Source organism: Mollisia scopiformis (assembly GCF_001500285.1).
Source record: "Mollisia scopiformis unplaced genomic scaffold LY89scaffold_14, whole genome shotgun sequence".
NCBI lineage: Eukaryota > Fungi > Ascomycota > Leotiomycetes > Helotiales > Mollisiaceae > Mollisia > Mollisia scopiformis.
The window spans coordinates 770,304-791,268 of record NW_017263594.1 but is presented as its reverse complement, the minus strand read 5'-3'; the positions used below and the strand labels follow the sequence as shown (position 1 = coordinate 791,268).

Sequence of the window (20,965 nt, the reverse complement as noted above, 5' to 3'; positions counted from 1 at the left end):
CCATTTTGGGCACATACATATATAAGAATACCGGAAGGAATTTCCATCTGATTGATCCGCCTCGCTCGGGTAGTATTAGGGTATATCTACCATAGAAACTCCAACCCAATGCTAATGCCAAAGCGCCCGAGGACTCCCAAACAACCACAGGGTATCGAATGTCGCCAGCCGTCTCAATGAAGCATAATTCAATCAAGCAGATGAACCACCAAACTCCATGTTCTCCAGCCCATATCCGCACGCCATTTCAGTGTCCCGTCGGCTGTCAATTGGTTTGACGAGCGGCCCGACGTTTGGCAAGAGCTTTGGAAACGCAGAGACCAAGAAGTCCAGAGGCGACGATGAAGACGATGCAGAAGACGAGGATAACACCTGGTTCGCGGGCCGCCCAGCTCTTTTCGCGTTTCGCGAGGAGGTTTGCGACGGCTTGTTGAGCCTCGATCTTGCTGATGGCAGCCATATTGAACTAGCAGAAATCAATATCTGAGCTAGTGAAGGAAGCAGCCTGTAAGCGGTGAGACATTGGCTTATGGCAGATCTGCTGGATGGTTGCAGTAAATGCAGGTATTTCCTCTGCTTCCGACGCTTGCCAGTGCTTGGATATCGCACCTGTTGGTCTTCTGAATTGATATGCCAATGTCCTAGTCCAGGCTGACGATCCAAATATATATGGTGCTTACTTCGTATGAGTATGCAGCCGGGGGTGAAAGAGGCAGACTGTCGAAGTAGTCTCGAGAATGTCTAAAGGCGTTGCAGTTAGCTTTGTGCAACTCAAGGTGAATCGAACACAAAGACCGATGCTTCAGCAAGTTAACATTGCAGCTTGCAGACGATGTATCACCCTCTTCCGAGTATGGAGATAACATTCCATGCCAGGCTGGAGGGACAATTGCTCAATGTGCCGTGAAGTATCAACAAGGATCACCCGATAACCATATGACCCCGCAGTGTATTCGTCCCTCCAAAGAAGGAGATAGTAGGAATCACGTTGTACTTACAGGTTGAATCTGAGGTAACGAACAGTGAGGTCAGTTTGAAAGAGGATGAGGGAGTGTGAGCAGAGTATCAATTGAAGGATTGAACATTCGTGGTTCTGGAAGAGAGGGAGAGGAAGGGACGCTAAATGCGGGGAGCTACTCCAGCTCCGGATTGGCTGCACTTTCAGTCCGTGCACACGTTCGAAGAGTCTGTGATTGGCTAGAGGTCGGCAGAATTGTGGAGTCTGAGGAAGAGACATTGAAGGTATTTCTTGGATTTATATTGAGCATGAAGAGATACAAATATTTGTTGAACCAGTTCTGATCCACTTTGTGGTAAGTGGAATGGTTCGGCTGCACTTTGGGTGTTTTCCAAGCCTTGAGTTTGTCAATCTTCATCGAAGTCGAGAAGGCCAAGCTCTTGTCCTTCCTCCTTGGTCACGGATTAGTGGGCAGCCAAGAACACTTTCTCTTCAAACCCATGAATAAGCAGACTATAAACCTCTGCACGGTTCCTATCAATCAAGCTTTAAGTTCTACATCGACTACGCAAGCATTTGGGATATTTTTTTCAGGCGAGGGTTTCCTCCTGGTTTGCCCACTTGTACTCATCTGGAGACGGCAGAGGTTTGAGGCTTGAGTTGAAGCTTTGTGCTTAGCTTGGCAGTAGCTGTGATTCATTACGGGTAGATCCGATTGATCAACGGTGATCTGCGAGGATCAGGTGCAGAGTATAACGTGACTGTCAATCCGAACGATGCAAGAAGAGACGAGGATATATGACAATTACCTTGATACTCCTCCACCATTGTCTGCCCTTCACTTACAAATTGCATCTCGAGTCTGCATCATTACCATTTTGTTCCATCAGACACAAGCCCCTATCCTTACGTGCTCACATAGCTTCCGAATATTTCTCTTCACCAGCCACAATCGCTTGAAGATCAAACAAATCTGAATCTCTTATCACCAAACAGATAAGCGGATCTCCCGAATTTATTTTCGGCATCGATTATGGAGTTCATCCTTTAATCATCTATCTCGCGCAATCGTGAGGCTGGGTTTGTGGGGTCTGGTTGTTTGGTGAAACGGATCATCCTCTGGGATACTTGGTGAAATTAGCAATAGAGGAAGGATGAACTCTGTCAGAAAGTGAGGGTATGGTCCGGTTGGACGGCCGTCATGTTAGACGAACTTCATATTGATTGAACTGGAGAGGAGGAGTTGGAGAACTTTCTGACAGACCAGTATAGGACAACAGTATCAAGAAATATGATCGAATGTGAGAATACGGCCTGGTCGATTGAGGTTGGTTACTTACCCGGCCTGCATTGGGATTTGATAGAAGCGATTACTCGCAAGATATAACGGCATGACGATTGATGATGATGCGAGAAAGGTACGAATATCTGATAGGACAATGTTCCTGATATTCCACTATCAAGCCAATTCCCTGGAAGTAGTGAATGCATGGCTTACCGAGGCTTTCTTGCTTACGCACTCTGCAATGTCTTGCTTCTTTTCCTTGCTGACAAGCAAGCACAACAGCAAGCCTACAGCTCCATAGCTTGTATATCATGTCCATATCAGCGCCAATAACTATGCACTCTCAAGATGTGTCAAGATCAGCTTCCTACACGTGCGTATTCATGGTCGCTTTACTCGTCTGGCGCCGTAGGGGACGTTTCCTCACCGCCTGCGTGGCCTCCCGGGATCTTTGAAGCTGCCAAGCCAGAGTGCAGCTCTCGAACTCCCGCACATCGACATCCATCATTGATCCCTCCGTCTTGGCCTTCCTCGCCCCTTCCGCGCCGCCGTTGTCGTATAGAGATCGAGGATGGCCTTGCACCTACAGATGGGGCCATCAAATGGGAGGTCCGACAGCACCACAATCACTCGCAGGACAAAGCTCACTGCAGGTTGACCTGCATCTATCGTCGCTGGACACTGCATCTCGCACCAGCTCGGAGGAGTGGTGAATCGTTGGATTTTTCTTTGCAATCATATTGAACTTGCTTGACACCATGACTCTTCCATCGGCTCCATCGGTTCTAGTGTTGTGCATGTGTGTGCCAATGAACGGTTGTGGGTGCTTCCATGGTAGAATGTCGCAATATCAAGTCCACCCGAGCGCTCGTTGCGTTCTGAAAATAGAGGAGTGAAGTGTGGAAAGTGTGGAAGCTACCAGGAGCCGGCACCGACCATCACCAAGAAACTTCCAGGCCACCAACCACCAAACATCACTCACCCCAGCATCAGCAAACATAATCCTCTACCAACACCACAAAATCAGGGCAGTTCGGCACCAACAATGCACCAGCCTCAACCGGGTTTAGCAGCATGATCTACAGGGATTCCCACCTTCGACGAGTCGACGACTTCCCTCCCACCACTCCCACTTGCCCTAACTTACCTACCCTGCAGATTTCTGGATCCCTTGAAGCCCCGACAGACCGAGATGCCGCCAGGAGACCCTGTGTCATCGTTCAACCCATACACCAAAAGTCCGGACCCATAGCTTGATAGCTCAACTTTCTTATCCTTCAAAAATAAACACTTTCCCCCTTCTTGTCTCCTCCGCCCAGTATATCCACCTCTCTGCTACATGACCCGGTCACCTCATGGCGTCCGCCAGCAACGAATTCAAAATGATCCGTAAACGCAGATTCACTCGCCGTTCCATTTGAGCTCGAAACCCGAAGATTACGTGGAGATCATCACGGTCCATATCCCCTTATCCGCCCTCTCGGCTCTCACTTGCAAGATTGCAAGGCTTAGCGCAAGGACTTTAGAAGATATAAACTCCTAAGGTCGGTCCAACTATCCAGTGTCTGACTCCTCAGAGGTTCTGGCTAACCTGTTCAGATCGAGTTCTTTCTAATCCTTCACTTCTCTTGTATCGGCTCTGTCCACCATATATCGGACTCTTTAGAAACATTGCTTCTCATTCTCATTTTCTTTCCTCGCACATAATCACGATATACGATATATATACAAGATGACGATGGAACACTATCCCGTCCAGAACAGTGAGGTTTTCCTCCTGGGCTCTTCTCACGCACCAAACGTACCGCCGCCCTCACCACCCTCTCCCGCCACACCATGTGAGCGAGCTCTATCACCGCCTCCCGAGGACCTCATGTCGATGACCCCTCCTGAGATACAAGATTCTTGTCCTTCTTTCTCTCAACGCCTCTCAAATGCCGTCCATGTCCTCGGTACCGAAGCGACAGCACTCTCATGTCTCACTCGTCTATATGAGACGGAACCAGTTGCTCGAGGAGGATTCAACTCAGCAGTTGAAGCTATCACTAGATTCAGATGTGACAAAGGCAAGCTTGTCATCTGTGGTATTGGAAAGAGCGGCCATATCGCCAAGAAGTTGGTCGCGACGATGAACAGTCTGAAGATTCACGCAATCTACCTTCACCCGACCGAAGCACTGCACGGCGATTTAGGAGGAATCGGCAAATACGACACTATCCTGCTCATCACCTTTTCTGGCAAGACACCAGAGCTGATCCAACTACTTCCTCATTTCGACACCTCGCTTCCCCTGATAGTCATGACATCACATACTCATCCATCAACATGCGCAATTATTAAGCAACGACCAGATGCTATTCTTCTACCTGCACCAATCCATAAGTCCGAGACTGACTCATTCGGCTTCAATGCACCTACGACATCTACCACCATGGCTCTTGCCCTTGGGGACGCCTTAGCCGTCGTCATCTCGAACGAGCTACACATCAACGTCCAAGCCGTATTCTCACAAAACCATCCTGGAGGAGCCATTGGACAAGCAGCCAAAGGACCGTCGAAGATCTCGGACCTTTATATCCGTCTTTCAGACCTTCCATCTATCGATCATGCAGCCATCACCGGCGCAAACGTTCTGATGTCCGCCTACCAATCACCCTCAGGCTGGGTACGACAAGGCGACGACACAGTCATGTCACCTCGCCGCATCCGCCGCCTCCAACAAGACGACTTCGAAGAACCGGCCATGTGCATTCAGGGGCTCATGGTGCCACGAAAAGAGTGGATCGAGATCCCATCTGAGACGAGCCTACCGCAAGCGCGGGAGTGGATCAAAAGCATGCGGTCGTCCACCTGTGACGGCGAGACCAAATACAGTGACGATGCTATTCTCGTCGTCATGGTCGACGGCGACGTTTCTGGCGTTATAGAAATTGGGGAGGTTATGTGATGCATTTCTTGAGATGGGCTTGGCGTTGCGAAAATTGGCGGAACATTTGTTTGAGATGAAAGTGCTAGAGCAGCCTTTAATCTTCGAGTTTTTATCTCTCTTCTCTTTGATTTTTAGAATTTTGGTGGGCGAGCGGGCATGCAGGTGGACAGGTTCTGCTTAGACTTGGGTAATTGGTCTGCGTTGATTTTACATGCCTACCGACCAAGTAGATTATTCATCGAATGAATTATGACTGCAATTGCTTGCCAGAAGTGCAGCATTTGGTATCCCAACTCCATTACTACTTTACGCTTGAATATTTTGTGATATAAATCTTGCATAGAAAACTCATTCCTAATACTCGTCTTCGTCCTGGCTTCCGCTCCTATGTGCTAAATCAACTCCAACAGACCACCATGTCTAAATTCCCACATATCCCCAATGGGGTGCATATAATCATGCTCTGAATTTTTCTCTAACTCCCTTCGACCAATGCCTCTCATCCTTCGGCACATCCAACCCCGCCTCTCTCGTCAAGTCCTTCCCGACCACCTCTCCCCTCTCCTAATAAAAACCACACTATAACTCAACAACGGATCTCACCAACACATCAAACCCCCTTCCCCACCCCGCTCCGCCCCTTGTCACCCATCCCTTACCAAGATCCCTCTCCATACCATCTCTCGCCTATAACCACAGACAGAAACAACCCGACGACGCTCCATAAAAGATACCTACCCAGCACATGCCAAGAGCCTCAACGCGTACGCTTGCCTCGATGCATGAATTTGTCCATCTGATATCTCACGACGGTTTGATGGGCGAGGCGGAGCAGGTTTACACGTAAAACATTGAATGTACTGTATGTAGGAACTGATCTCCTCGGCTGAGGATGCCGTCTGGGCATTCTACTTACCTATCATCTTATGTTTTGCAGGACGTTGGATTTTAAAACGAAAATTGGAGAATGTTTTTGGAGGTGTCTTTGTCTGAGGAACGGGATATCAAACTTTGCCAGAGATATCGAAATCTCCGAGGATGGGAGGGTTTTGATGTAGGTCTCCACCTTTCTACACGTCACGTACCTGCCGAACCATTTCCTCCCAAACTCGGACTCCTCTCTCTTTTCTCGCAACAGCAGCACTTACAACCCCATACTTCAAATCCTGCCTTCGAGAAAATCGAGTGCATAAAGACCCTCTCAGCACGGAAAGCATCTCGGAGATAAAGCTCAACAAGCAGAGTTTCCACCCGGGAAAGCTTCTCCACAAAACGGCGGTAAGTGGGGATGAGGTTCTTGCACGTGGGTGAGTTGGGAGGACGGCGGGCTTTGCTGAGGTTGGGAGACGTCTTGGAACGGATATTGAATTAAGATCGATAGTTCGAGGATGGAATGATAAGATGGAAGGAGAAGTTATTTTTTCCTTGAATTTGTGTTTCTGTTGTATATTTTTTACTATTGTTATTGATTAAGTTGTTTGCTTCACGTCGATTTTATCGAAGTATATCTTGTTTACAGTCATTAGAGAAGTGCTCTACTACAAAACTCTTTCCTCAAATATCGGTCACCAAGATGCATTGTTTCCAATTCCTTTTCCCAGCTCTCCTTGCAGCTACTGCGCTCGCTCACCCACGCGTCTCTCACCCTCACCAAGTCGTTATTCAAGACCAAGATTCCAGAGATATGGAAACAATCTTCCCAGACCGGAAACCCATCCATACAACCATCCTGATGGCACAAGCCACTGCAACGGCGGGAGTGAGGCTGTGAAAGCTGCTGAATGGACAGGAGTGTGACGTCATGATTCCAAAGCTTCATTCTTCATACATCTCTATGCCATATCTATATTCTCTCACGAACCACCATCATCACAAAACACCACACCCACGAACATACCAGAGAGACACAAACAATCAACATGGCATCAACAACAGAACCCACCGAACCACCACCCTCCTACACCGCCGCGACCTCTTCCTCCACAAGCACAACAACCGCCCCTAACACCACTCACCTCCAAATCCCCCACAAAACACGCAGCGGCATCCCCCCTCCCGCACGACGCTCCATGGAAGACGAATCCCGCGAACTGCCCCCCGGCTGGGTCCGCCAATATGACTCGAAATCCCACCACCAATTCTTCGTCGACACCGCATCCTCGCCTCCCCGCTCCATCTGGCACCACCCGTACGACGACGAGACCTACCTCTCCACCATCTCTGCCTCTGAGCGGGAACGCATCCGGAACTTGCATCCCGTGCCGACGCGCGCGGATATCGAGGCCGAGAGCTCGGGAGACGATGAACATCATCATTATGAGGGTGGTGGAGGGGAAGAGAGTTTAAGTGGCCCTAAGAAATTCGGGCGGAAGGTGAAGGATAAATTAACGGGGTCGACGCATCAAGAGCGGGAAGTGGCGAGGAGGAAGAGAGAGGAGGAGGAGCGGAGGATGTATGAGCAGCATCAGCATATCCGGCGCCAGATGAGCTTAGCTGCTGAAACTGGGCAGCCCCAATTGTTAGGTAAAGATAGGAATGGGAAGGATGTTTATATCGAGCCGCCCGCCGCGGATCCGTATGGAGGCGGCTTTGGAGGAGGGGGCTTTGGTGGGTATGGTGGGGGACTAGGGTATGGGTATAATCCGTATAGTCAGGGGATTTATGGGAATCCGAATGCGAGGTATATTAGGCCTCAGGGGCCGTATGGGAGACCTTATGGGGGAGGCTATGGAGGCGGGTATGGGTTGCCGATTGGGTTGGGGCTTGGTGGTGGGTTGTTGTTGGGTGGGTTGCTTTTCTAGATCTTTGGCAAGGAGGAATTATGCTGGGAATAGGTATGGCAAGGAGTTTCAGGTCTCGGAACAAATACCTAGCTAGAAATTCGTAGTAATTTTGCGCAGACGTTCTTCTATTCTGTATCTCTGTCCTGTATGCATATTCACAGCTCAATACAAAATCCCCACAACGCCACCCCTCCATCTACCTTCTCCCACCATCTATCCTATCCCCTCACCCACCGAACCATCAAAGCAAACCTACAACTTAGCCTTCTCCCCCACACTCCCAATCTTCAATTTCGGACTATACTTCTTCAACACACTCTCATTATGGTATTTCCAAAATTGCTTCGTGGCGTCCTTGCCCGCTACGCGTTTGAGGATCTTTGCGCCGCCGGGATGTTCGTCTACGAATCCTATTTGTTGACGTCCCATTAGCATTTACTTTACTATATAATTAGGAGAGAAGGGAGGAAGGATGGGAAGGATTGGAAGGGAATGGGGAGGGGAAGAGGATGGGGAAGTACCAGTAACATCATAAACATTCTCATCGATAATAATATACATCCCGCTCTCGGCATCCTTGTGCGACGCTACGTCTGCGGTGGAGAATTGTTTCGACATCTTGCTCTACCGTACTTCTTTCTCTATTGTGGTCGTGAATCGTCGTGTAGGTGGCGGGGTTCGTTCGCGGAGTTAAACAAAGGGAATCGGACGTCTAAGAGAATTGAGCGTCTAGAGGAATTGGCAGATTGTTTGTTGGAAGAGGATCGAGGAGTGAGAGAATGACAGTGGGGATGTGAGGTGAAGCAAGAAAGGTGAGGTGGATGCGGATTACATTTCATGATAGCAGGGATGCGGAATGAGATTTACCTCGGCTGCTTTTTGTCAGCTAGAAATGAGGAGCCGTGATTCGTCCTTCATCTCTTAGGAAGATTATCTTGTGCTCCGACTGAGTTTTGTATAAATCAAAATTTGAATTTGTCTCTTCGTTGCCCTAGGTTTCCAAACCGATTGAAAAGACCTCGGACTCCTGAGAGAGTCAAGACAACGAGCTCTCCTCGATCGAATCCTCTACTCCATCACTGACACCTCATTTACTGTTGAATCTTTACTTGCTTTCCTTCGCGTGTTCCTTTCTCGCAACTGGCTTTCCGAGCGTAGCAATCCAGTTTCAAGTGTTTGAAGCCCTGGAAAGCTCGTGGTTCATTCCCAGTCTATCCTTCTCAAGTTTTTACAAGATTGCGAAAATACTGTAGCGCGTTCTGCGCATTGCGCGCAAAACGCGCAGAATGCGAAAGATGTGCAAAGTAGAGGGATATCAAAGCATCCGTGTTCAGGTCTTGGAAGCTAGGACTACAAATACGGAAAGGCGCTATGATAATTTTGATCTTATTTGAATTTCGTTCACCTCCGCAGCTCGTTGGGGACCGTTTATGATGATTGTGCAATGCTCTAGACACAAACTCTCCTCGCACTACACTGCTATGCGTGCGGGGAAATTATCGACGCTGTCAATAGGTATGTGTTGACTAGTGTCCCTGCTGTGGAATGCCAGTGCTGAAACGGTGATCGTAGAGAATTGGAGTTTGTTGGCGAATTACAGATTGTGGTGGCCGTTGTGGACAGAGAAAGTCTCGTTGTAGCACTGATAATCTTATATGCACGGATTCTAGGAGTGGGAAGTGGTCCCCTTAATGCTATCGAAGCTCTAGTTGTACCAGATTGAAGCATTGAGAAGATGGGAAAACTGTTGCCCCCTCGCCAACTTGTATCTATTATACCCATGCGGACCGCCTCTGTTTGAATAATCTGTTCCGCTCAAAGTTGCCCAAAACGAAGAATACACAGAGTCAATACGATTTTGAATCTAGCTCTGAAGTCTCACTTGAAGATCAAGGTTAGCTTGAGCATCGGCCCAAGACCACACAACCGCGTCGAGGTGTTAGCCTTGCTGTCCCAAATCCAGAATTCAGTCCCACCGTCTGCGAATTTAAATCACTCTCTGCCAACAACGAATCACCTCTCTCGCAATACGCACAGATCTTCCATCTCCTCTCGGGACTAAATACCACCTATTCAGCTCTGCAGAACTGACTGTCATCCCAGTATCGTTCACAGCCTGTACCATCCAGCTCAACAAACCGTTCGGAACTTCTCCTCGCTCACTTGGCAACCTCCATGATCTGAGCTTGCGTACAGATCTCAACAAGAACAACCAATAGCCCAGCATCCCCGCAGTCCCCAAAATCACTACGATCAAGAGCAAAACAACTAGCCATGTTATCGAAGCTTTTGGTATCAGACATCCTTGTGTTGGGTCTTTGATAGGTGACGTTGTGATATTCGGTCCACTCTGTGAGGCGCCAGAGATCATAATAATCGCATCTAATGTCGACTCAAGAACAGCAGCAGGATTCGCCACGGGAGGCACGGTCAGAGTGTTCTCATACATCAATCCTTTGAGCTGGTCGCACCAATTCTTGAGTGTGGTAGCAGGATTCGTTCTGCCAAGGACCCATTCGACAGACGAAGCGTTCATGGAACACAAAAAACTCTTCATGTTGATCGGCTCTTTGTTGTTAGCCGTCGTGTCGATTGATGCTCGTACATCCCATGGGTCTGTGCTTTGGAAATCTTGTCTAGGGCTAGACCACGCGACTAGATGACCGTAGGTGTTATCCGGATAGTCGTCTGAGCAAGCCAGCTGTACATCAAACAGGATGTTCTTCGACCCCAGATCTTCGAGAACTGTAGTGATGTTGTCGTGTGCCGGATATTGTTGATCATCCCCCACATCGTGGCAATTCCACTGTCCCAGGATGTCTTCAGGATCAGCTCGGAAAGTAGGGTCGCCATTGACTTTTTCGTATATTCCTCCTAATCCACCATTCGCTTGGCTCGTTACTTGTGCTCGAGTTACCAAGTTGAAGAGGTTACCGACCGTATACGGTACGATATAGTTGCTGAAAGACTCATTGTACATTACTTCGTACAGCCCAGAAGTATTGAACGCACATCTATCGCGAACATCAATCGAAACGACAAGTCCGCTAACTGCAAGATCGGCTGCTGTCCACATCAGACCAGTAAGTATCATAACAACTCCCAACCAGCCAGCCGGTAGCCGCTTCATCTTGTGCATGGCCCACGCGGCATTGGATCCGTGCAGCCATCCGGTGTAGTGCGTCAAATCGAGAGGCTGTTTGAGAAGTATCTGAAGCTCGGTTCTTTCCTTGCAACATTGGTCTCCTATAAGTCCGAATGATAGCAACAGAAGATTGAACAGGATTCGTAGGCCAAGACGTGCATAGGCACTCGAAGTGTTCCAGACCAGTCCTCTCATATTGGCATTTGATCCCGCTTCTAAAAATGCACACCCTAAGAGAGCGAGGAGCCTTGATCTTATCTCGGCTACGGATGCTTTGAAATGTCTCAGTTCGGTCTGCAAGCCATCGGAAATCTCCATTTCAATATATGGACTTTGCCGAGTTTGTTGCCCGCTCTTCCAGTGGCTGATTTGGCTGAAGGATGACTTCGTGGCTCGTCAGCCACACGATAAACATAGTATCTTAATTCTCCCTCTTCTCGGAACATCGCTCTGAGAGCTCTCAAACTTCACAAAGAGTCTCGTTGGCGCATTCCATTTTCTGCGACCTCCAGCTTGAAAACACGCTCTCTTTCTCTGATTTCTCTCGTCAGCCACTTGAGCTAATCTTCATTAAACTACTAATTGTATAGTCCTAGTCTAGATAATGTTGGTACTGAGGCTGGCTTAGCAAAAATGGATCAAGGTAAAGCAAACATTTTGCGCAACATGAAAGATTGTTTCGAAAAGGATCTCACATCCAAGTTCTACAACATAGCGGCTGTTGATGCACGATCTTTTATGGACATCGAGAACAGTCTTTTACCGGCGAAAAGCTATTCACGGTGTAGATGGACAACAATGAATGCATTTTGGCACCTTCCCGTCACCAACACCTGCCTCTTTGAACATGAGCTAAAGCTAGTTCAATCTTATATCAGTGAATTGAGCTAGCTCTCCTTCTTCACTATAATACCAGCTCAGATTCTCCCACAAATGCTTTTCGGCTTCCTCGCTTCACTTCTCCTCCCGTCAACTTTGCCAACCATCACAGCTCCGGACGTCATTCCTCCCGGACTCGGATAAAAAGCACTTTCCCACGCCTTCCCTTTGGCCATCAACAAACGATCCAACCCCTCCGTCCCATTACAAACATACATAAACTTCGTGAACTCCGCCTCAGCCCAATACTTGAACGTCGTATTTCCTGGAACGAACAATACATCTCCATCAATAATCCTGTGTCTCTCTCCTCCCATCTCTACAGCAAGCATACCTTCTTCCATCTGGAACGCCACCGGCTCTTTGAAGTTGAGTTCCAGAGCAGTGACGTTTGCTGGCTTAGGCGACAACGTGACAGTCCCTTGAGTGAACCAGTTATTGGACGCTGCTGGTGTGACCAATGGAGCGACGAGTTGACAGTACCCAGCGTCGTCATTCAACCACTTCCCATTCCAATCTTTAGCGATAAAGTACGGTATACTCGAATTCGGTATTGTATTTGGACCATTATGCCAATTCCCTGACCCACCGATGCCATTCACGAGATCGGTGCGAGCAGTGAAGTTCGGTTGCGGATAGACGTCGAAAGATGCAAGACCGGTAGGGGAAGCGAGTAGTGCAGGGTTGGAATCCAAAGCAAAGAATAAGTTTTCGAAACCGCCGGGTACGAGAACGCCTGTCAAAGTGGTGTCGGGATCCAAAAGTGAGAATGTGTGGATTGTGTTCGGAGGGACGGAACCGATGTCTCCTTGATCCAGAATTCGTGATTGTTGTCCCATGCCATTAGCACTAGAGAGGAATTGGTTCAGTGATTGGGACCAGAGTTGTACACGGACTTTTGAGGAGTAGAAGTTCTCGTGAGTCCTTTTGTGGACGTGTGGGAAGACGCCGGCGCCTCCCGAGCCAGCTCCGTTGGTTATCATGAGACAGAAGGCACCAGAGGAATTCCCGGTCACGGCATAGATGTTCCCTTCTACGGCCGATCCTTGACGAAGGCCATAGCTTTTGGGGAGAATGTAAGGTCGGACATATTGAGGCGTATCGTAGACGATGACGCTGCTGTTTGCGGTCTTTCTGGAGCTGACCAAGCTAATAAAGAGAGTGACGAGAATATAAATGGTGACCATGGCTGTGATAGGGACTTCAGACTACAGCTTGGAACAGAAGAAGCATATGAGATTAGCTTTTATTTGAATGGATGGAAGTTGGCAAGTATATATTTGAACAAGACCGCCGATCCATCTCTGCTCCCTTCCGTGACTTCATTTCAAGAACAAAAGCAACAACAGCCTAATGAAATATGAAGAGGAGTTACAATACACTACTGTAAAGTGTTCACTTGAACTTCTCAACTTCGATATCCCCGCAGTAAGAGCGCGCACAGTGATCGACTTCGGCTTGACCAAACATCTGCTCGAGAACTCACGGTTACGGAGAATCCTTGTTTCTCCAGATTCAGCACTCCACTTCAAAAGTGGAGTGTTAACCTTTGCCTTCAGCCATCCCTCGTTCCTGAAGGTTAAATAACGATGTTCGTTTCATAAACGCAAAACACCGCTCCACCAGTTCCTGTGTCAAAAGCGCTTTAGGGTTCATCTACGCCTCATTTTCCGACCTCAAGATCTTTGTCGGCCCAAAATTACTTTCTTAGCTTCCTCAACATTCTCCCTGTATCCAAATAAACCGATTTCCTTGTCGGGCTGAAGCTTCCATTCTCTGCTGATAGTGATCTTGCAATTGGTCTGAGACTCAAACTCTCTCATCAAGGCGTGGTTCTTGCGTACGAGTGCTCTAACTTCATGGTGATGTAAATGAAGTACTTCGTACACCTTTCCTGGAGGAGCAGGTGGGGCGAGACTGATGAGTTTGAATGCCGGTGCATTGCCTCCAGCCCATTTCAGAAGATGCGCATACTCGGTGGCTTCTTGGAACCGGATCTTTTTCATCATAGACTGTCGAAGCTCGTTATTTCCCACTGAGGCTAGTTCAAAACCCGCGGGGCTTGCGCGGCGGTATTCGGAATAAGGATTCACCTCTCCAGGAATGACGGGCCATATGCTTGATAGCACAACGATGAAGACTTCCTTAAGGCCAAGACCTCCTAGTAGAATGGGTGGAGTCTCGATAGGACCAAGGGAGGTAAGGTAGGATTCGGCGTAGCCATGCAGGACTTTCAATATATCTGCCTGCACGATGCGGCCCGGCGGTCGAGTGAATCGCTTACAGCAAACTTCAATCTGCGGATTCGGCATGAAAGCTACACGAGGAGTGAGACTTTGTGTGATTATTGTGGCTAAGGTTTTCAGGCAAGTCTTCTGTCCGAAGAGCACGATGTCCACATCCGGATTGTAGTACGTGCTTCGACTTTTTGTACGGTCGCATCTATAGCCGAACATTCGAAGTACGAACAGTTTCATGGCTTCGTCTCTTGCCTCGCGGTTGACATGTAGAATAGCAGGAACTTTCTGAGACCGTGGACAAACGCGACAACAGTCGTGGCAGTCACCGACTCTCTCGATTTCTATGAATCGAGATGTCCTAGCAGCGATGAGGAATATCTGAAGCCTGAGCTCAATGGGAAGATGGGGGAAGGGCTTGAAGGTGTCGAATTGATCGAGACTACGCAAGTTAGTAAACAATCTCAGGATACACGATACGAAGAGACCTCCGCCTGAAAGTCTCATCTTCACACGTACCTAGGCCATTTCTCCATGCTCAGACCACTCAACTTGGCTGTCAAGTTATTGTTAGAAGCCATTGAAGAGACTGTCTCACGTCCAGAATCTGTCTTGGGGACCTATACACATGTTAGCCCGCTGTTTTGCAACAGTATCATGAGAGTCAAGAAGAACATGACGCTCCTTTCAACATACAATTCTGAAATTGCCAAAAGTGCCTTGCGCGCAACTTTGGTGTTGCACTTGAGCACCAACAGAAGATTTGGATACCGATCCTTGGGATTCGATGGTAGGGGCATCATGCTTGGACTTCGAATTGGACATCTTGAAGTCGTAATTTGTGATGTGTTTTTCTGAAGAGCAAAAACAGCGTTGAAATGAATATGACAATGATACTACTAGCCAGTTCTATGTTTAGGATTCTTCAAATCTCGCGTATATGTAGCGTCTCCAGACACGCTAAGAGTCACGCGCTTCTTTTGAATTTCCACAAACGTCATGAGCGAACAACCTGCTCTTCAAACAAATTAGTTTCTACTCCGTACCGCGGATCAGTTCGCAATTGGTTGGCTTTACTGCTCTTACCAACTCCCAAGGTCTCCCATCCTGACCGAGCACATGTCCAACTTCCCACCCTCTCTTGCTTCTAGCCACAAAACTTCGCGTCTCTCCGCCCTTCTTCGTACCTGCTGTATCGCAGAGGTACAAGGTAGGCAACTCAACCGGCCTGGGCATTAGCTCGGAGCACGATACCGCGCCTAAGAAATCCACCCACCGAAGCAAGAACGAGTAGTAGCATATTCATAACATCATACATAGCATACTCTCTTTTAAATTTGAGGGAATAATCAATCTTATTTCATATTCCCTTCCTCATGATATCGATTCTGACCTTTAGTGAGCGAGTCGGCTAGATTATCAAATCGACGGATTAGGCTTAGTCCAGGGGCTTACGTTTCATGCATTTGTCCTCGCGACCCTCATCCACATCTACCTTTAGCTCTATAGACTCACAATACGGTTTCAGTTGCACACTCCGTTCAATGACTACCGTACCTTGCCATTTGTTCCACAGTACTATCTCTTGATTTTTGTTCTCTGCGTTTTTGGCTTTTCGAAGTGCCTTGAGATTAGCTGCTGCAGCCCCCATCAGTACCCACGATACTTTCAATCATTTGAGTCTATCTGCAAAATGGCCTACAACACAACCCTTTACAACTGCTCAGTATCAGACGATGCCTTGCGTCCCGTGATAATTAACGCCTGTCGTTCTGGCTTTGACTTCACGCTCATGTTCGAGCAGACTATACTAAGCATATTGCCTTCTGCCTTGCTATTACTTCTCATGCCTTTCCGACTCTTCGTTCTATATGGCGAGAACATCAAAACAATTCGTGACGTCAGGTACGGAGCAAAAGCTGCGGCTGTCGCTGTCTTTGCGGCTGTGCAGATGAGTTTATTGATTTTATGGGCCACGTATGACAACATACGGACTCCTGCGTCTGTACCTGCTGCGGCACTGAGCTTCGTCAACGCTATTGCCCTTGGCCAGCTAAGTTATCTCGAGCACACTCGCTCTTTGCAGCCTAGCACCCTTATTACTACATATCTGTTGTTGTCACTGCTCTTCGACGCTGCACAGGCTCGAACGTTGTACCTGAGAACCGACTCAAACGTGTTGGCAGCAGTCCTCACGGCCACTATTGCGCTCAAGCTTACGGTGCTCGTTCTTGAAGCCCAAAATAAGCGCTCCTCTCTCAGACAACCATATCGCAGCTATGCTCGCGAGGCTCTCAGTGGCATTTTCAATCGTAGCATCTTCTGGTGGCTGAAGCCGCTCTTCGTTGGCGGATTCAGTAAGGTTCTCACCCTGGATGATTTGGGCTCCATCGATGAATCGCTTTCTTCGGAGCCATTGCGTGATCGCATCCAAACAATATGGGATAAACGAAAGCAGCCAGAAGGCGAACACTCTCTGACAATTGCCTGCATCAAGACCTTGAAATGGCCCATTCTCAGTACAGTCTTTCCACGGCTCTGCCTTATCGCCTTCAATTATAGCCAGACATTTCTCATCAGTCGTCTAATCAGCTTCGTTGGCGATCCCAGCACCGCGCAGAACAAAAATGACGGATACGGTCTCATCGCTGCTGGTGCGCTTATCTACACTGGCATCGCTCTCTCGACTGTCCATTTCAAGCACCGGCTCTACAGAACAATCACCATGTTTCGCGGCGCAGCCGTGGGTCTCATATACAACAAAACGATGAAGCTGCAGGACGGTGTATACAACGAGTCTGCAGCTGTCACGCTTATGAGCACCGATATCGATCGTGTAGCTTCCAGCATGGTCTCTGTGCACGAGATATGGGCCCAGCTGATTGAAGTTATAATTGGAATTTGGTTACTTGCCCGTCAAGTAGGCTGGGTCTCCGTCATTCCTGTGGTTCTCATCATCCTCTGCAGTATCGGTACCCAACGGGTGTCTCGCAATTTCGGCAGTGCACAGAGAATCTGGACTGCTGCGACGCAGAAACGCATCGCCATGACTTCTTCAATACTTGGATCTATGAAAAGTGCGAAGATCATGGGGCTTGCCGGAGCCATGACAGAAAGTATCCAAGGACAACGTGAGACCGAGGTTGGCCTTTCTCGAAGATACCGTTGGATCGCCGTCTTAATCTATACCATTGGATCTATACCCACCAACTGTGGCCCTGTGTTAACATTCATTGCGTTTGCCATACAAGCTCGAGTACGTCACCAAGATACCCTGTCGACGAATCAAGCCTTTACATCATTAGCGATCTTATCACTTGTGACAGCGCCGGTGGAAGCTCTGCTAATTGCGGCGCCTTTGGTTGCTGCGGGCAATGGGTGCATGCAGCGGATTCAGATATTTCTTCGTGCCGCCAGCTGGGACGATACTCGATTACTTTTTCAAGAGACTCCTTCGATGTCCTCCCAGACTCCTATGGACAACATCGAGATGGAAAATATAGGAGGCAAAGAGTCTAACTCTGTAGCTCTCTCCATCAAAAACCTCACATTGCGATACAGCCCTACTCTAGAGCCCGCACTAAAAGACATCAACACGGAACTGAAACGCGGTTCTCTTACCATGCTGGTAGGCCCCATTGGATCCGGAAAGTCTTCGTTCATGAAAGCCATCTTGGGAGAGCTTCCATACCAGAGCGGGACTATTAGTGTGAGTTCTAAAAACGTTGCCTATTGTGCTCAAACATCCTGGATGCTCAACATAAGCATTCGCCAAATCATTTGCGGTCTCATCGAAAACACCCCAATTGACGAAAACTGGTATCGTGCCGTACTTCATGCTTGTGCTCTCAACGAAGATCTGCAGCATTTCCCGGAGGGCGATGAGAGCGTTATCGGAAGCCGGGGTCTGGTACTCAGCGGAGGACAGAAGCAGCGTGTAGCGCTGGCGCGAGCAGTCTATGCGAAGCGGGCAATCGTACTGCTCGACGATGTACTTAGCGCGCTCGATGGAGTTACAGAAGACCGTGTTGTTACCCGACTGCTTGGTTCTGAAGGACTTCTCCGACAGAGCACCGTCCTCTTGTTTACACATGCCACTCGCCATTTACATCTGGCTGACAAAATCATTGTTCTCGACAAGATCGGACAAATCGCACAAGAAGGGACATACGAAGAGCTAAAAGCAACATCCGGGTATATCAAGGATTTGTTAATCCACCCGCCTCGTTATGCCGAGGCTATCGTAGAGCAAGAAATCGTGGCGAAAACAGCTGCCCCGAAACCTCCTTTGGCTGCAAATCTCAATAGCGTTCGAAAAACTGGCGATATTAGTGTCTACCTCTACTACCTTCAACATGTCGGCTGGCCAGCCGGATTGGTTTTCCTCCTGGGAGCGGCTGGATTGGCTTTTACAAGAACCTTTCCGCAAGTCTGGCTTAAATTTTGGACTGAAGCAAACGGCGCAGACATTTCTAAATATATCAGCGTATATGTTGTACTGGCAGTGGGAAGCACCGCTTTCTTGACATTAACGTACGCATGGATACTCGTATTGGTCATCCCAAGAGCAGGCTTGCGATTACACAAGGTTATGTTGAAGGTTATAATGGCAGCTCCCATATCTTTTTTCGCACGGACGGACACTGGTGTGACCATTAACCGATTTAGCCAGGATTTGGCTCTGATAGATCGGCAATTGCCCACTATGATGGCACTGGTCTTCATGTCATCATTCTTCTGTATTGCACAGGCAGCCTTGATTGCAACAGGCTCATCATATATGGGTATCACAATACCATTTGTGCTTGCGGTTGTTTACGTCGTCCAGAAAGTTTATCTTCGGACCTCACGTCAGCTACGACATATGGACCTCGAAGAAAGAAGTCCTCTCTATACACACTTCTTGGAAACATTGGATGGTCTGTCAACAATCAGGTCTTTCGGATGGCAGGAAGAGTCTCGATCTACCAATATTCAACGTCTAGATAGGTCTCAAAGGCCTTACTACCTTCTTTACTGTATTCAGAGATGGCTGAATCTTGTTCTCGATCTTATTGTCGCACTTATGGCCATTGTTGTCATTGCTCTCGCTACGCAGTTGCGTAGTACCACAAGCGCTGGAGCTATAGGTATCGCACTCAACAGTATTCTAGGTTTCAACACTTCCTTATCAAATCTCATCGACGTTTGGACACAAATGGAGACCTCGCTCGGGGCAATTGTCCGTATCAAAGACTTTGAGAAAAACACACCATCTGAGAACCTGCCTGGCGAAGACGGTGTACCGCCTCAAGAATGGCCATCAAGCGGTGCCGTGGAGCTGCGTAATGTGACTGCGCAGTACGGACCAGGCATGCTTGCCTTGCAGGACGTAAGCTTCAAGATCTCACCAGGCCAGAAGGTTGGCATTTGTGGCCGCACAGGCAGTGGCAAGAGCAGTCTCATTCTCACATTGCTACGCCTCTTGGATCTGAAGGACGGCAGCATCTTCGTTGATGGAATCGATCTCTCCACATTACCTCGCGAGCTGATCAGATCTCGCATAACCGCCATCCCTCAGGACTCATTCATACTCACTGGTACTGTACGACACAATGTCGATCCTTTCGGTGGCATTCCCGATGAACAGATCATTGAAGCGCTCCAGAAGTTGACTCTCTGGCCTATTCTTCTCGAACGTGGCGGACTTAATGCCGATATGCAGTCTCAGCCTCTAAGTCAGGGACAGCAACAACTTTTCACACTGGCACGTGCACTGCTACATCGCTCTTCTATTCTCCTGCTTGACGAAGCGACGAGTAATGTCGATGGAAATACAGATGCTCTCATGCAGAGAATCATCCGAGAGGAATTTGCCACTTGCACGATCATCACTGTGGCGCACCGCATGAACAGTATTACGGATGCAGATATTGTGGTGGTTCTGGAGAATGGAAGGGTTGCGGAAGTTGGAAACCCTCGGGAATTGCTCAAAAAGAGAAGCAAGTTTGCAGAATTGGATGGGAGATAAGAAATGTGATTTTGGCATTTCCAACAAATATACTCCGAGGTACGAATTGCCACCAGAGTCATATCGTCAGAAATATGCGGAGGTTGTTTTGGCAAGAGGAAGTTGGAAGCAAGGGAGAGGATGTGTATCAATTAATTTGACATTTTGGATAAAAGCAGCCTGCAATTAGAATCCTAGCTTGTGATGCAAGTAGCACATGTAATGGAAAAGAGTTGCTATGGTGTTGGTTGCACATTGAGTTAACCCCACGTCCCAGTACCATGGTTGTCTACGCTTTCCCCGCAGCGAATTTCTTCGTTACAACAAGTCATTGGAGACATTGCCAACATTTCCAAGTTCAGTCGTGAGACTACACGCGTGCCTAGGATTGCTGCTTTTCTTTTGTAGCCTGACTTTTTGCTGTATGTTGGCGGCGGCGTAGTTAGAACTCACAAGAAATGGAGATAATGTCTTGATAGAGAACAACTATTTAAGTCTGCCGGCATATGTTGGCTAACGGATATGTGTTCCGATAGATTAATCCGTGTGTTGAGAAGACGTCAAGTAGATGCGGCACCTGCTTACTCTCATGTGAGATACCTAATGAATGCTTTCCCACATGAGTTGGAAAACATGCAAATGGGAGCGCTTGCACTGACTTCGTCGAATACTCTTCCCAGAAAAATAAGTTTTCAAATTTTCATCCACATTCACGATCTCGCAGGCAAGAGAAAAGAAAACAGCCACTTAAGGAGCAACA

General features: G+C 48.2%; 8 protein-coding genes across 8 annotated transcripts; 3 read left to right on the top strand and 5 right to left on the bottom strand.

The window, feature by feature from the left end:
* Window positions 1-265: 265 nt before the first annotated feature.
* Window positions 266-2,351, bottom strand: LY89DRAFT_735029 (uncharacterized protein; the record flags this gene model as incomplete). Its single annotated transcript, XM_018219965.1, has 3 exons — window positions 266-466; window positions 681-741; window positions 2,299-2,351. The coding sequence occupies 3 exons, from the start codon at window positions 2,349-2,351 to the stop codon at window positions 266-268; spliced, it is 315 nt and encodes a 104-aa protein (XP_018070238.1).
* A 1,630-nt stretch (window positions 2,352-3,981) lies between these two features.
* Window positions 3,982-5,190, top strand: LY89DRAFT_587757 (SIS domain-containing protein; the record flags this gene model as incomplete). Its single annotated transcript, XM_018209446.1, has 1 exon — window positions 3,982-5,190. One exon carries the CDS (start codon window positions 3,982-3,984, stop codon window positions 5,188-5,190), a length of 1,209 nt encoding a protein of 402 aa, XP_018070237.1.
* Window positions 5,191-7,196: 2,006 nt separating this feature from the next.
* Window positions 7,197-7,829, top strand: LY89DRAFT_550290 (uncharacterized protein; the record flags this gene model as incomplete). Its single annotated transcript, XM_018208298.1, has 1 exon — window positions 7,197-7,829. A coding segment is annotated over one exon (633 nt), but the record flags the coding sequence as incomplete, so codon positions are not given.
* Window positions 7,830-8,057: 228 nt separating this feature from the next.
* On the bottom strand, window positions 8,058-8,794 carry LY89DRAFT_685781 (cytochrome b5). The gene is made up of 2 exons (XM_018215149.1): window positions 8,477-8,794; window positions 8,058-8,365 (listed from the first exon to the last, which is right to left on the bottom strand). Exons 1-2 carry the CDS (start codon window positions 8,571-8,573, stop codon window positions 8,208-8,210), a joined length of 255 nt encoding a protein of 84 aa, XP_018070235.1. The 5' UTR covers window positions 8,574-8,794; the 3' UTR covers window positions 8,058-8,207.
* An 863-nt stretch (window positions 8,795-9,657) lies between these two features.
* Window positions 9,658-11,308, bottom strand: LY89DRAFT_685780 (uncharacterized protein). The gene has a single exon (XM_018215148.1). It carries the CDS (start codon window positions 11,293-11,295, stop codon window positions 9,943-9,945), a length of 1,353 nt encoding a protein of 450 aa, XP_018070234.1. The 5' UTR covers window positions 11,296-11,308; the 3' UTR covers window positions 9,658-9,942.
* An 805-nt stretch (window positions 11,309-12,113) lies between these two features.
* On the bottom strand, window positions 12,114-13,127 carry LY89DRAFT_554844 (RmlC-like cupin; the record flags this gene model as incomplete). The annotated part of the gene is made up of 1 exon (XM_018208352.1): window positions 12,114-13,127. A coding segment is annotated over one exon (1,014 nt), but the record flags the coding sequence as incomplete, so codon positions are not given.
* A 334-nt stretch (window positions 13,128-13,461) lies between these two features.
* On the bottom strand, window positions 13,462-13,991 carry LY89DRAFT_685779 (uncharacterized protein; the record flags this gene model as incomplete). Its single annotated transcript, XM_018215147.1, has 1 exon — window positions 13,462-13,991. One exon carries the CDS (start codon window positions 13,986-13,988, stop codon window positions 13,656-13,658), a length of 333 nt encoding a protein of 110 aa, XP_018070232.1. The 3' UTR covers window positions 13,462-13,655.
* Window positions 13,992-15,743: 1,752 nt separating this feature from the next.
* LY89DRAFT_685777 (putative multidrug resistance protein) lies at window positions 15,744-20,587 on the top strand. The gene has a single exon (XM_018215146.1). The coding sequence runs from the start codon at window positions 15,910-15,912 to the stop codon at window positions 20,224-20,226; it is 4,317 nt and encodes a 1,438-aa protein (XP_018070231.1). The 5' UTR covers window positions 15,744-15,909; the 3' UTR covers window positions 20,227-20,587.
* The last annotated feature ends 378 nt before the right edge of the window (window positions 20,588-20,965 follow it).

What these genes read in the sequence shown, in the direction of transcription:
- LY89DRAFT_685781 (XM_018215149.1), bottom strand. Translation starts at nt 8,573, where the DNA reads ATGTCGAAACAATTCTCCACCGCAGACGTAGCGTCGCACAAGGATGCC. An exon ending in GAATGTTTATGATGTTACTG is followed by an intron (nt 8,366 to 8,476) that starts GTACTTCCCCAT and finishes GTCAACAAATAG; the next exon opens with GATTCGTAGACGAACATCCC.
- LY89DRAFT_685777 (XM_018215146.1), top strand. Translation starts at nt 15,910, where the DNA reads ATGGCCTACAACACAACCCTTTACAACTGCTCAGTATCAGACGATGCC.
- LY89DRAFT_685780 (XM_018215148.1), bottom strand. Translation starts at nt 11,295, where the DNA reads ATGAGAGGACTGGTCTGGAACACTTCGAGTGCCTATGCACGTCTTGGC.